This window comes from Marmota monax, unplaced genomic scaffold, assembly GCF_021218885.2.
Source record: "Marmota monax isolate L192 unplaced genomic scaffold, Marmota_monax_Labrador192_F-V1.1 WCK01_AAM20220418_F8-fsc00028, whole genome shotgun sequence".
Lineage (NCBI taxonomy): Eukaryota > Metazoa > Chordata > Mammalia > Rodentia > Sciuridae > Marmota > Marmota monax.
Window position 1 is genome coordinate 8081559 of NW_026694779.1, and position 15041 is coordinate 8096599.

General features: G+C 45.8%; 1 protein-coding gene across 13 annotated transcripts in view; it reads right to left on the minus strand.

Annotated features, from left to right (window-relative positions):
- Itpr1 (inositol 1,4,5-trisphosphate receptor type 1) overlaps nt 1-15041 on the minus strand; it is a 391805-nt gene that overhangs the window by 255649 nt on the left and 121115 nt on the right. For all 13 annotated transcript variants that reach the window (XM_058572993.1, XM_058572995.1, XM_058572999.1 and 10 more), the window contains 7 exons: nt 12414-12500; nt 9996-10154; nt 8146-8244; nt 6908-6991; nt 5805-5951; nt 2971-3066; nt 1609-1653 (listed from right to left, as the gene is read on the minus strand). In XM_058572993.1, coding sequence (XP_058428976.1) covers nt 1609-1653; nt 2971-3066; nt 5805-5951; nt 6908-6991; nt 8146-8244; nt 9996-10154; nt 12414-12500 — 717 coding nt within the window. The remainder of the gene's footprint in view (nt 1-1608; nt 1654-2970; nt 3067-5804; nt 5952-6907; nt 6992-8145; nt 8245-9995; nt 10155-12413; nt 12501-15041) is intronic.

The window sequence follows — 15041 nt, forward strand, 5'->3', positions numbered from 1 at the left end:
CCTCTGCCCATAACCTGGTGGATGTGAAGATACTAAAAATGCTAATAATCTCAGACAGCTTTTTAAAATGTCCTTGTAGAGAGCAAAGAATTGAGGCTCAGAGAGGGAAAGTACCTGGTTTAAGCGGGCACAGCTTCTAAGTGGTGGGACTGGTATTTAAACTCAGGTCTGTCTTACTCCCCTGCCCCCTGCTTGTCATTGCTAGGCACTTCTTCCTGCACCAGAAATGCCTGTCCCCCCTTGAACACCAAGAGCCCAGGAGGGCAGCCCTTCTCCCCCCAGCACCCAGGGGTCACTAGGATAGCAGCGCCCACTGCAGGAAGCCAAGGCTTGCCTAATCTCAGAGGTGACGCTCCGTATTACCTGATGGCACCACATACAAATTGAGAGAGACAGCCCCTGCTTTTGACATTAAGAAGGTGCTAGATAGAAGTGGAAGTGACATACGAAAAAGAAAGCCCTGTCAGTCCAAGCTGCCCCATAGTGCCCACGTGTCCCAAAACCTGCTGAGGGCTTTTAGGATGGGTTTCCTCACATGGCGCCAGAAAGCTGGATGAGGCCAGGGCTTTCCAAGTCACAGCAACCGTGCAAGGTGAGCTTTCCAAATGCCTCCAATGTGAGGGTGACAAGGACAAAAAGCAGCAAGGGGAACCCCTGGGGCTCCACCTTGCAACAGGAAAAGGAACAGAAGACCCAGCAAGACCGTGTATTCACAAGCAGAGGCCCTGAGAGACAGCTCCTGAACTTCCTTCAGAGCCAATCTCCCACCTGAATACAACTAGAAGGTAAGCCGTTAGTGCAGAATTCACAATTCCCACTCCACCTCTACTCCCTTCATTCATGTGCTATTTTAAAGTCCTTCCGATGTTCACCAAAATTTTTCTAGAAAAAGAAACACCCCCAAGATCGCCTACCACATGCACAGAACGTCACATGAGCAGCCACTGTTGGTTTTGTTTTGTTGTTTTTCAATCCTAGACCAGAACCAAGCACTCCACAAGAGAACTATTTTATACCATAAAACACAGCCACTGCCTTCTTCAGCCATGACCATGGACTCCTGGACCCCACACGCCTACGTATCAGCATGACCTGGCAGATGATGGTCTTCAGAGAAAACTCCATCTCCTGTTGCTATTCCAAATCACACTGTAAATCACGTTATACCCTGAAGCTTTTTCCTGACCATGCACAAAGCAGGACAGGGGGTCAGACAATTATCCCTCAGACACAATGCCCGCCTGGCCTCATGGGCTACTTCTACTATCCATTTAGCCTCATTTCTTGAAAAATAGAGTCACAGATTGAGGTTTACGGCAGTAAGACAACTGCTTGCCACAGCACTATCTCCAGCCTAGGAGGACTCCAAAAGATGCCACGTGTTTCTCCAGTCTAAGTGGGACACTGGACTGAGCACACAGCCCAGCAATCCCTTGGACGAATCAGGACATAAGAGGACATGGTTTCCTTTAACAGAAGCATAGAATGAGACCCTCTTTCCCCTTTCCCAGTGCTGCATGGCCACCCTGGTAGCTTCTGAAACGGGGTTCCAGATCATTTGGCCTCACCCTACCGCACGGACACAAGAAGGCTCTTTCCCATACTTACTGAGGGCTGAAACTCCAGGCACTCTTCCTCAAAGTCAGGGTCTACCTGATGAAAAAGAATCATGAGGATATTAAAACATCCGTTCCGGCTTTCACAAGGACTGGGACCCATCTGCAGGAAATGTCCACACCTGCAGCCATCCTGGGACAGCTGGGCAGCTGTCCCCCCTCTATCCACGAAACCAGCATGCCACAACACCACCACATGCCACACAGGTGCGACACACACGAACAATCCACCAGCCACCAGAGGACGCTCTTGAGTACACACAAGGAACACACCACCAGGTCACTGGCAAAGCAACAGGGAGAAGCCTGCAGTGAGTAAAAGATCAATACACGGTCACTGACAGTCCCGCTGATTGTGAGTTAAAAAGAAAAAGAAGGCCTCTAAGAAGAGCTACATTCACCTCAAGACATACAAAGCAAACACCATTGATCTTCAGCAAACCAGGTAATCAAAGTTTCTCAGGATGGATTAGCTGTGTCTGTAACTCCCTGAGGCTCCATTATGAATTTCAACTTAGCCTTCTTGGTCTTTGGTTAAATATTTTGAAATCAATGGCCCATTCCAGTCTCTGGTGCCCCAGGGAGTCACAGGTTAGAGTCCCCATTCCGGGGGTGAGGGGTGAGCGGTGGGGTGGGGGGTGGTCAGCCACACAAGCAATACTAACACCCTTATGCCCCCTGGGAAATCTCTGGGCAGTCCTGCTGGGTGGACCAGGTAACAGGAGGGGTCATTTGAGGCACAAGTAGAATCTGACATGGATCTGCATCATACATGATCCAGCAGGACCAAAGACAGATTCAACATCTGCCATGCAGTAGGACAGCTACTTCATTTAATATAAAAATTAAAAGGCAAATTCCGCCTGTCCTTGTATCAGAGGCCCTTTATAGACACATAAAGTCAAGTTAATTTCTCTGATTTCTGACATTCTATTTCACTAAGGCTCTGAATAATCAGACTTTTTTCCTAAAACTGTCCATTTCTTGATGCATTTTAATGCTTCTGACTTTATATACCACGTTTCCACTATGGCTTAGTCTCAGGACAGGAGTGGGGCTGACAGATGAGATGTGAGGACAGGGAAATATCCCAGGGCAAATACAAAGATCATCGTCCAAACACAGAAGAGCCTTATTCTCTAACTTGCTTTCTCCCCACATCTTGATCAAAACCCCTGCCAAGTTCTTAAACGTGTGAGTCAGTTTTGTATCTTTTCTTCCAGGGAAATGAGGCAGAAGGATGCAGAAAAGCAAGTTGACCGAACAGAACCCGGAGCCTCCATCTACTAGGTGAGTCGGGAACGTAAACCGGATGCCTCAGCTTCAAAGCGAACAACCCAGGGCTGCCACTTACCTCCGCTGCTAGGTAGTGCCCTGTGGCCAGGTGCTTGAAGCGGAAGAGGCTGTTCCAGTACCCGGCTCCGCCACGGCACGGGTCATGTTGGACTACCTGAGAGAGTTAGAAAAGATCAGTGAGTCGGAGAAATGCCAGCTCACACCAAGTTGGTGTGATCTGTGACATCACAAGTTGAGTTCAGAAAGGGGCATTTTCGAGTTGGAAAAAAAAAATATCAGTATCTTCCAACAAACCTACTGCAAGTGTCACATGTAACATTCAAATTCAAACACCTGAAAGTATTAAAATGATACTTTTCCAGAGAAGGTGTAAAGTCTCCCAGTTAACATGCAGTGTTTGGGGTAAAAGCTTCAATGGATTTCAGATTCTTTACCTCAATGCTCATGAAATAAAAGATTCTGAAATTCATCCACAAAACACACAGCTGATAAAAAGGATTTTCATGGGGAACTTTCAAAGCAATCTGCATATCCTCCTGTGCCAGAACACACGGTCAGGCCTGTGCTCAGAAACACAAATCTCTGTCTGGGCCAATTGATTGAGTAAATACGTGTAACTTCAGTTTCTAGCCACAATACAACAATCAGCATCGACAGGTGGCACTGTGACAATTAGATACCACACAAAGTAGTGAAAATCTCCATTCAGAAGTAGAAAACTGGGCAAATCATCTCAGATTCCCCCTCCCCACCCCCCCTATACTGGGGATCGAACCCAGAGTATCATGCACGCTAGGCAAGTGTGTTACCACTGAGCTACATCCCATGCCCAAATATCTGGGTAAAATGTATGAAACAACTCTGTCGGACAACAGGTGACACACATGTGATCTCTGAGAATAGAGGCACAAACAATGCAAGCTCCAGGATGTCTCTGGTTTTCTCACTAGGGAATTCAAGCTGAGAGCCCCGGGTTCATGGAGTTGAGGAGATGAAGTGGAGTTTAGGGAAACCGAGGCAGCTGGAATTTGTGGGATAGAGCTCTGAAGAATATGGAGTTACATCCAGAATGAGCCCCAGAAATGTGCAGAGAGGTCTCCTTTGAGTTGTGGGCTGAGTATCCAACAGTGTATTTGCAAGACAAGACCCCACGAGGCCAAATCAAAAACAAGAAGGGGGACTGAGGGTGTAGCTCAGTGGTAGAGCACCTGCCTGGCATGTGCCAGCCCCTGGGTTTAATGCCCAGCACCACAAAAAGTCAGAATGATAAGAAAATGCAAAGCCCCAGAGTCCCAGAGCTCATGCATTTGGAGGTCTCCTCACTCGGAAAGCCAAGGCAGAGAGATTCTATGGACCACCTCGAGCACTAACAGAGACAGCAAAAGGGTCCCCTTTAGTCATAAGGCTAATCCAGTCCCAGGATAAAGGCTGCACTCTTCTGACCTAATATAGCATGAAAATGATCCTCCAAAACACCATACTGATCCACCATGGTGACTTGACTGTCAAACAAACTCTCTAGACTCTTTAAAAGAACAACAGATTCCAGACACCCAATAAAACAGTGGTATCATGTTCAACAAAGAATCACAAAGTATTGGACAAACAATCAGGAAAACATGACCCATAAACTCAATCAGATAATATCAAGTGATATAATTTATGTCTGGGTTTATGTCTGAGTGGATTGGTGAGGGCAGGAAAAGTATTTGAGAAATCATGACCACAAGTTTGCCCATTTTGTGACATACCCACAGATTTAGGAAAATTAAGGGACTCTAGCAAGAGAATCATGCATGTACATACATCCCAAGTCACATCATGAACCTATTCATGCAAAACAGAAATTAAAAAAAAAAAAAAAGAATCTATAAAGTAACTGATGAGAAAGGGAAGAGAAAGAGACTACATGTTAGGAATGAAGATTTTAAAAATCACTGAATTCACATCAAAAACAACAGAAGCTGAAAGCCAATGGATCAAAATCTTGGAAGTAGAGAAAGAAAAAAACTATCCAACCAGAATTCTATTCCCAACAAAAATATCCTTCTGAATTCAAGGCCACATGGAGAAATTGCAACTGAGATACACTCCTGCTGGGAGAATAACATGGCGTAGACCTTTGGGGGCCCCTCCAACACGCATTTACATGTCACCCATGATTCCTCTCCCAAAGGCCTGGAAACATGCACACCCAAAGTCTTATATGGGATTCTTCACAGCTCCCTCTTCACAATAGCAATGATCCAAACACAGTCACATGATAAAAGGATAAAAAGTGGTATACCCACACAAGAGAATGCTATTTGGCAAGGAAAAGAAATGAAGCATGGATACATGAGGCAATATGGATAAACTCTGAAAACACCATCTGTGGGGCTGGGGTTGTGGCTCAGTGGTAGAGTTCTTGTCTGGCAAGCACAAGGTTCCTCCTCTGTTATGGAAACCTCCAGGGCACAGGGAACAAGCCTCCTACTACCCTGACCATCTGCTGACCATCAACCTGACCATCCTGCTGTGTGCTCCAGGTATCTGAGTGCTTGTGTGCTCCTTTGCCAATGGAGAATCACCTATCATGTCATTTGGCTAAGGCTTGTGGTGGCAGATAAACGAGCAAGGGAAAGGAAAAGAAATAGAAGAGATGATTCTATGGCCCAGACAAAGAGTATTTCCAGTCTGTCTGAATCCTTCCCAAGTGGATACACTGTTTCCACACAAGGACACACAGCACCTCACTGCTAGGTCAGGGTGCGCTTCTTTTGCTAGAACACCCCAACCCGTTTTTAGAATGAGGTAGGTGGTTTGAGGACCTGGGTGTGATTAACAACCATATGAGGTCAAGTCCTATGGGCCCCCGTGTCCTTTCTCCTGTCCTCCCATCCCACTCCTTACCTCCACTTCCCACAGGGCTTTTGAACTGGTGGCAGATGTGGCCGACTGCCGGCCTGTGGTCCTCAGAAAGACGTGCTGCTTCTTCCTGTGCTCGTCACAGGTGAGAAACTTCTCTTGCTCAGCGTGGAACAGCCTCACCACGTCGCCCTAAGAATCAACACAAGGAGGAATGAAAATCTGCATACTATAGGCCTGCACCTGCGTCAGTGTTCACAGCAGCACAAGCCACAGTTGCCAAGTGAAGGAACAGCCCAGGAGCCCGTCCACAGATGAATGGATCCAGAAAACGCAGCGTATTTACACAGTGGAGTTGGACTCGGCCAGAAGAAGGATGTAATCATGGCACTGGCTGGTGGAGGATGTCACTGGACATCACCATGGTAAGTGAAATAAGTCAGACTTAAAAATCAAGGGTTGGGTGTTTTCTCTCACATCTGCAAGCTACAGTGAAGTGAGGGGAAAAACTTGGGGTGAGGTTGGATATCGTAAAGATACAGGGAGGATACCAGTGGAGTAGTAGGAGGAAATCAGAGGAAGGAGGGATGGGAAAGGCAGGAATAAGGAATCAATTCTGCTTTGTGGATTCACACACGTAGCACAGTGAGTTCGACCCTTATGAACACCTACACAGCCCCAATCAAACACACACAGAGGAACAGGGGAAAGGAGACCTGCAAAGTCAAGGAAGGACCATAAGGGGACGGAGGTAAGGAGGGAAAGGGGATGGCTACTGGAAACGGAAATGAAGTCCATGAAACTCCCTGCATGTGCTGCTTTGTAAAAATGAACCCGAATATTATGTATAACTATCGTGTACCAATAAAAGAGAAAAAAAGAATTCAGGAAAAATGAGTTTAAAAAGAAAATGACCCTGGCTACCCCAAGAAAAACCAAGTATCAAAAAGCTGCCAAGCCCATAAAGTAGCAAACTAACCCCTTTTTTCTATTTTTTTTTTTTTAAAGTAAGAACATTTGGTTTCACTAAATCATGACCCTTGGGTACACTTTTAAAAATGCTCCATGGGGAGCATAGTCTGTAGTCGTTAATTTCATCTTGCCCAAAGAGAGGTCTGGTGTTTCTCCTGGGCTCAGGGGAAACTCACCCCCTTTAAAATGTCATCTTTGTTGTCACTCCATTTCATGAAAAGGACTATTTTCCAGCTTGTGTTGCAGTTGACGGAATTGACCTAGAAAACAGATTAGTTATCACACTCCTCACCACGATGTGTCACACAGCCCCGACATTCCAGGATCAAGGGTGTGCCTCAGCCCCAAACCCCTACAGTCTTAACTATATCGAGAACCCAGCACCGGCAGAGTCAACTGGCCGGTGAGAAGTATTTCATCATAAATGGCTCATCTGCACCCGACCTTACCTATGCTCTCAATAGGACCAAAGGAACACCATGGTAAGTGAAATAAGCCAGACTTAAAAATCAAGGGTTGGATGTTTTCTCTCACATGTGCAAGGTACAGTAAAATGAGGGAAAAACTTCCCCCCACCCCTTCTGCAATGATCTTTTCCTTTTCTTCCAAGTCTCTTGTTCTGTAGCCAGAAAAGTAAAGGCCAAACAAAAACAAAGACTGATCAAATAGAATGAGCCTCAAAGCCAAGAAATGAATCCAGTGTATACAGATGAAAATGTTAATGACCATCATTATCAGAAGTGCCATTACTTGTGCACTCAGCTGAGTACGAACACTGTGTCATTTAACACTCAGCAATACCCTAAAAAGCAGGTACACCCATCACACCCATTTCAGAGACAGGGAAACCTTGAGATGAGGTAACTAATACGCAGTACCAGGGCCAGGGAATGAAAGACTTGAGATTTGAATCCCTATCTGACCCACCCCAGAGCCTGGGTCCTTATCCATTAAACAGATACTCATGTCACCAACTAGTTACTGTCCTGTGTCTTGTACCTGTCAATTTAGAGTCTAAACATCTATACTGCAAAAGCAAGACAGCCTTGCAGGGCCACTCATGTGTTATAATGGACCCTTCTTAGGAATTAGAAAAAGGCACCCTATTCTTTAGAGAAGCAAATTAGAAAGAGGTGTCCCTGTGGTCAGGTCAAACATACTGGCAACAAAAGTCCTTGCAGACTGAACATATGAGCACACGGTGCCTCCACGGGGAAGGCTGGGCACTGGGGTGAACTACCCGCCCCGACTCACTGCGCAGAGACGCGCACACCTAGTGTGGCAGCTCTGACTCTGGGCCTCGAGTTCTTCACCTGCAGGATGTCACAGTGCTTGAAGTCCCTTTCAGCATGCACAAGCTCCAGCCCCAGGAAGGCCTGCCGCTTCCCACGAGCCGTGACTCGGTCTCCCTTACCTCGTTGCAGCCAGGGTTGTCCACCAGCTGATGGCTGCTGGCATGCAGGGGCTGGCCAGCATTGACGGGGTTTAGAACAACCTTGTCACCTATGACCACCTGGAAAGGAAGGAGCAACAGGTTTTCAAGGACGGATCTGGACTACAGACTGAAGGCTGGGCTGGTCTGGTCTGGGAGTGGCCAGATGGGCAGCTTTAAAACCTGGCTCTGGGCAGGGGGTGGGGTGGGGTCATGCCCAGAGGCTAAGGCCGAATTCTGGTACAGGACTGTCAATAATTATACAGTGCTATCTTCCAAGTTGGTCCAGAGCAGCAAGAAAAATCTCCTATTTCCATTCCATTCAGTTAAGATACGTGTATAAAAATAAGTGCTTGACTAAATTTTAGGAAAAGTAGGCTACTAAGTCTTTTACTTTGCAAACAACAAAACCATACTTACGTGTTTCTAAAGCAATGACCTTCATACTTTGGTGACTGCAATAGATTTCCTAGTATGACTCATTCACATATACAGCAACACACACTCTAGCGTGTGTGTGTGTGGGGGGGGGGCAAAAGTTATTCCTAAAACAATATTTGCCTTCATGCGTATCACACTCTGGTATTTTTTATTGTATCCTACTTCCCAAAATTATTGCTACACCCCAGTAAATTGATTCTGCAGCTTAGGAATAGGTTATAACCTGCCGTATGAGAAGGACTTTTCCAATAGTATAACTATTCAAGTCATCTTCTCAGCTAAGTCACAGCTAAATGGAATAAAGAATAGAAAAAGCAAAGAACTGGCTGAAAATGAAATTCAGAACAAGGCACATTTGTTTTTCATTGGAGGGGTGGAAGAAAAGGGAGTGGAAGAGATGATTTCCTTAGACTTAAACCCCATCTATTTTTGGTTCGATACTTTTGGGGATCATGCATTCCTAAATTTTCTCTAACTCCAGAAGAATAAACAAATATTCAATAAAACCATCACTAGTGGTGAAACCTAGATTTTTTTTTTCTCCTATTCCCAGTCTGGGATCAATATTCACTGTACACCAATGGTGAGGGGATGCTTTCCTCTATCTTATGAGACACACACACACACACTCTTAAACTGCTTACAGCTTATAAACTGAAATGGCAGTATGAAAAAAATGTTGAAACCTAGTTTTAGATTAAGGCTAGTTGAGTATTTTGAGAACACTTCATGCTGTTTAAGGCACAAATTTCTTTTTAGCAAAAATGCAACTATTTTAGAACCTTAACAAGGTCAAGAATACAGCTAATAGCTTTCAAACATATTCATTGTTAAGTGTGTGCCCACGTAATGGCTCACTAATTTAACTAACAAATATTGGGACTATTCTAAGCAGCCCTGAAAAGAGGCCCCTGTGGCTTCCTATTCTGTAGAGACCTCAGGACTGGGGCCAGCTCAGGACCAACCATGTCGGCAGAGTACCTGGCTGCTAATCTACACGGAAACCTCAAGTCCACTCTCCTTCCCCGCTGCCGTCATTTCTTCTCCATGCTCCCTCCTTACTAGGTTTATTTCCAAAACAGACATTGCTATCCCGCTGATGGATCTGGAATGACGGGGATCCTCCCCGGGATGTTAACACGGGGTGGCTGTTTTCGTGGTAAAATGAATGAGGTAATGGACCCTCCATAGGAGTGTTTCAGAGGCCCAGTAGGAAAAACATAGCTACCGTATTTAGGTCACATTCTCTACACATTTCCTTGTTTCCCAAACACTCGTTTCCATAGTGATTCCAACTTCTCTGGTTCCAACTTTAAAGTTCTCCGAGTGGAGTTCCGTATCCAGGGATGGCGGGAGGCCTGGCGTCCAGGCCTGGAGTGTGCAACACTTACGCTGTCTCCGATGGACCGAAGCTTGTAGAAGGGCTGAATGTAAAACCAGGACCCCTCATTCCCGGCTTCGTCCAAGGTCACCCTCATAGCGTTCTTTTCCAGCAGAGCTGGAAGCCTCTTGTTCACAGTGAGGTATTTATTACTCTTCAAATGCAGGAGCTAAAAACCCAACAAGAGAAAACCAGGAGTGTCAGTCCACCTCTGAATTCCCTGACATTTCTCTCTCAGATGTATAGAATATGCATCAGACGTTCGTCCAACTACTGAACGGCTTGTGAAGCAGGAGGCCCACAAAGTACCGGAGGCTGGGGATGATGCGAAAAGAAGGAATAGTAAAGGGAGCAGAGGGCAAAATAGAAGACAAAATTTGTTTTCTTTCTCGGCACGGCCTTGGACAATATGGATTCTGCTCAGGTCAACTGTTCCGTCACCAGCTAGCTGTCGGAGGGGAGCAGCCTTACCCTGTGCAAAGGAGCTGACGAACTGCAGTCCGAGTATGCCCTGCCACCAACGTGCAGCTAAGCAGGACAATTCTGAGAACAAGAAACAGTGTCCTTTAAAGGGCAACCCCATTAGGGGACTGTCACTTCACATGGAAGAACATGGTAACCATGGACTTCCACCTTGAAGGCTCCAACACTTGAGTCTTGGAGGATGGTGACATGAAGGGATGGAAAGACTGGAGATGGAGTGGAAGACAGCTCTCCTGCAAGCTGGTCAAGACCAGGAAGAGCTGACCATGGCTTCCCAAGTCATGAGTCCAGAGAAACACTGGAGGGGGACATGAAGGACTGCCCAGTTCCTAAACAAATGGCAGGACCCCCCCTGGAATTCCAATGCCAACTCCCATACCCTGTTCACCTGCTAACAGAAACCACTGCCAGGGCACTCTCAGGGGGTCCCCAGGTATTCTAACAGGGTCGTCAAGGGAGGGTCTGAGCCCCAGACAACCTCTGGCCAAGATAAACACAGGGAGGCAATGTCCTTCCAAATCCTCACTGCTCAGGTGAGTGGCCTCTGATCCCCCATGAAGAGGACAAACCAGTATTACCAAGAGGTGGATCCCAGCTGCAGGTTTGGGGGCAGTAATAAAAACCACTAGTTGCTAAGTCTCAGACTCACTCTCCAACAGGCTCCTCTCAAGTACCCAAGAAAGCAGATACCATTACCATTTCCATTTTGCTGGACAGCAAGGTGAAATATAGCAAGATTTCTTGCCCAAAATCTCACAGGAAGTCCCAGAACCTTCACTGAAATGCATTTAGGAGTTTAGGTGCTTGGTCCCTGAATGCCTCTTTCATTCTCAGTTCAAGCCATGATCTCCAGTCTAACCAAACCAGGGACCCTGTGCTGTGAGTTTCAGGACACTAGCTTTGCTCAGCAAGAGAGCTCATGTTGAATTCCAAGCTCACGTGGCCCCTGTGGCCATTCTCAATCAGATGGAACTTAAAGAGGAGTGGGACCAACAGGACTTAACCTCCAAACAGATTTTGGGAGCTACTTTCGCTAATTCAGAAAGCCATCTAAATAACCCATTTAACTATGACAGCTTCCTTTTAAGTTTTGGGTTTTCTTTTTAACTACTTTTCCCGTGCTCCTGATTAAAATTATTAGCAATAAGAATGGGAAGGAATTCCTTTGTAACAAGTAAGGTTCAGGGTAAGCAAAATCTTTCCAAAAGAGAAATAATGAAGGAAACCTAACATGCCAGGTATTCAATAGTTGGTAATCACTATCCTTTGTGCCTGGGTCAAAATGATATGCTAACTGGACAAAGGGAGAAGGTCCCCAGGCATTGGGATTCCTCACATTCTCTTCTGCAAGACTAGGATCCACTCAGATGGATTTTCTGAGCCAGACCTGCAGAAGCTGTTTCCTGGCTTGGGTTTTATCCTGGTGATGAATTGAAAAGCCAAGTAAGCCTCCCAACCCATAAGATTTAGGAATGATCTAATATTTTTCATTAATAAAAAGTGCATCAAAATAACTGCTGCTGACTTTTAAAATTTGGAAGGTACAGAATTGCTTATATTATTATCTCTGGGCAAACAGCTCTTGAATAAAAGATAGAAGTTATAGGGAAGCCAAAGAGAAAGAACTTCCAAGCTCCTGAAAGTTCAGCAGAACTGTGTCAGGCTCCTTTTCAGGTAGGAAGGTTCCCACTTGAACTATCTGGACAGATCTTAAATTGTCAGGTGGGGGTAGCCAAAGCAGATGCTCAGACTGGAGAGATGGCCAGCCACAAAGCCCAAGAGTGCATCACTGGTAACCAACACTAGGCTTTTGTAACAAACTGCCTTACTCCGTGGAGTCCTTCTGCACAGGCAGAGTGTCCAAATTCTGTTCCGCTTGTTTACTTTCTCAGTGTCATTCTTTGTCATGCGTCACCTCCAGAAGAGAAGAGCAGCCTTGACCTACCTGGATCACGTTGCCATACTGAATCACGGTCCCCAGCAACTTCCTGTTTTCTGTCTCGTTCTGTTTCTTTTCCAAGTCCGCGGCATGCTATGCGGGAGAAGGGGGGGGAGATGGTCACAAAGAGGCATCTGTGGGTTCTGCTGCTCTGCAACACTGAACCCATGCCCGCAACACAAGAACCACACAGGCAAACCCCTCCATGCACCCTAGGCTGTGGCCAAGGAGCGTCCACCACACCTCGGCCCTGTTGGTCTCTCTGACTTCTCTAAAATGAGCTTTTTCTTGACAGAATGCATGGACATTTGCTAAGGGAGAGACTTCTTCAAAGTTTGTGTATTTTTAAAGAAAAGAGAGTGAGGGTAACAGCACTGGTGCACCCTTTTGTGACTGGCAAAAGTCCTCTTTAAAAAAAAAAACTTCTAGAATAAAATAAAACTGGATTTGAATGCTGGGTTTGGGGGTAGTTTGTAGTTTTGTGACCTTGAGTTTGTTATTTAACAACTCCTTCTTTTGTAAAATGAGAACAAAAATGATACCTACACCTCACATTGCATGTGAACTGCTAGCTAGTCTTGTCAGACATTAATTATAATCTAACCAACTTATGTAGTAGTTATTTGAGGGGAGATCATTACCCCAATTCACAAAGAAAAAAAAAGAAAATAATAAAATAAGTCACCAGGGTTGTTTAGTAGAATGTGGACTTGGTATATACAAGTTTCAGAATTTGAGCTTTAGCAGAGAGAGAGAAAGAGAAAGAAGAGAGAGAGAAAGAAAAGAGACACAGAAGGGCTGGGTTGTGGCTAAGGGATAGAGCACTCGCCTAGCAAATGTGAGGCCCTGGGTTTGATTCTCAGCACCACATATAATAAAAATAAAGTTCTATCAACAACTTAAAGAAAGAAAGATCAGACACAGAGAGCTTAAGCAGTGTGGTCCACATCCCACAGCCAGAGTTGGGTTTGTTAAACCATTTTCTCTACTGAGGACAGTAGAAATTTTGCTGAAATTTTTAGACTCGCCCATTTATGAAGTAGCTGAGAGAATTTTCAAATTCACAACTGGGTTCGTTCCAAATCTGTGCTGTTACAGTGAGGCCGGGAGACAGGACCAGTCCAACACTGCATACAAGGAAATGTGCTCAGGCTGAATAGAGTGTTCTAGAACACTGCCAGGGCCTGCATCCTGAACAGCTGTCTCTCATGCATCCTCCTGTGCCACTCTGAGGGCACTGCTATCATTTTACAGTGAAGCTGAAGGAGGAATACTTAGGTCCAGGCAGTTAGCAAACTGCTGTCCCCACCCCCGACTCCAACCCTGAACTGAATGAATGAAAGAGAAGTCAAATAACGGGGTGGGGGTGGGGTCAGGATGGATCTGTATAGAAGGAAACCCTGATGACCACAGTGTGCTTCAAGAACCTTCCAAACACTCTCCCCTTCCCTGGGGGCTATGGAGGTCAGTGGGTCCCTCTCCCAGGAAACCTGTCTTCATTTTGCCCTTCTGGACTTCGTCATGGGTTGCTCTGTGCCACCTGTGTCCTCTTGCCCTGGTCACTTAATCTCACTCAGTGTAGTTATCAGAAAATGGGGACCCATGCTAGGCTTTGAGACAGTGCCTGCCAGGGACATCATAGGCTTTTGGTAATATTTTATTAATTTATTTTTGGGGCCATGCTGGAGACAGAACCCAGGACCTCAGATGAGCCAGGCAAACAAACCGTCTACCACTGGGCCCCCCTTCAATGACTTTGCACTATTATCATGACGCACAGATTTCTAAAACTAAGAATGTTCTAATGATCAAAATTTCCAAAGGGTTGGACCCAAGTCAGCTGGGTCAAGGATCTTCCTGTTCCCTTCAAATTCAGCATCCACTCCAGCTCCACCTGAGGGGTAAGTGTTTTTAGAAAGGCCCATCTTTTGAGAAAAGTGGTAGGTCAGGAGGCAATCCAGACCCCCAACAGAACCGTACCCCAGGAAGGAAATGATCTGCCCACGTGCGTGGCAGTCACTGCAACTCAAAGGAGCCACTGGGTTCAAGACAGGTCCAGAAACAATACCAGGGCAGACAACGTGGCATTGCCCGGGGCCACAATTCTGCCCTCTCTCCTTCCCCTCCATAAACCCTCCCTCGGTCTCCCTGTTTTCCTGCCTGGGCTTCATTCTTTCCAGAGAGCTCCACAATACCCACAGATTCTGAAGCCGTTTTCCAAACAAAACACTGGAGTGGATCCATTTGGAATGGGAGTTTGTACTGTACACAGAGTGATTTGTTCTTTCTGCCAAGTGGTTCTCAGCAAGCACTGACTGGAAACTCAAGAGGGGGAAAAAGTCAAAGGAAGAAAAATGAAATCAATGGATTCTGTGTAACTAAACCTAACATTTTTCAAGAAGCAAATAAGGATCTTCCTCTGTTCCAAACATCACCCTGGAAGGGCTCTTAACCACTGAGCCACATTCCCAGCCCTTTTTATATTTTATTTCAAGACATGGTCTCCCTAAGTTGCTCAGAGTCTCACTAAATTGCTGAGGCTGGCCTTGAACTTTCGATCCTCCTGCCTCAGCCTCCTAAATCGCTGGGATTACAGTTGTGAATCAATCATTGCATCAGCTAGAGAATTCTTAA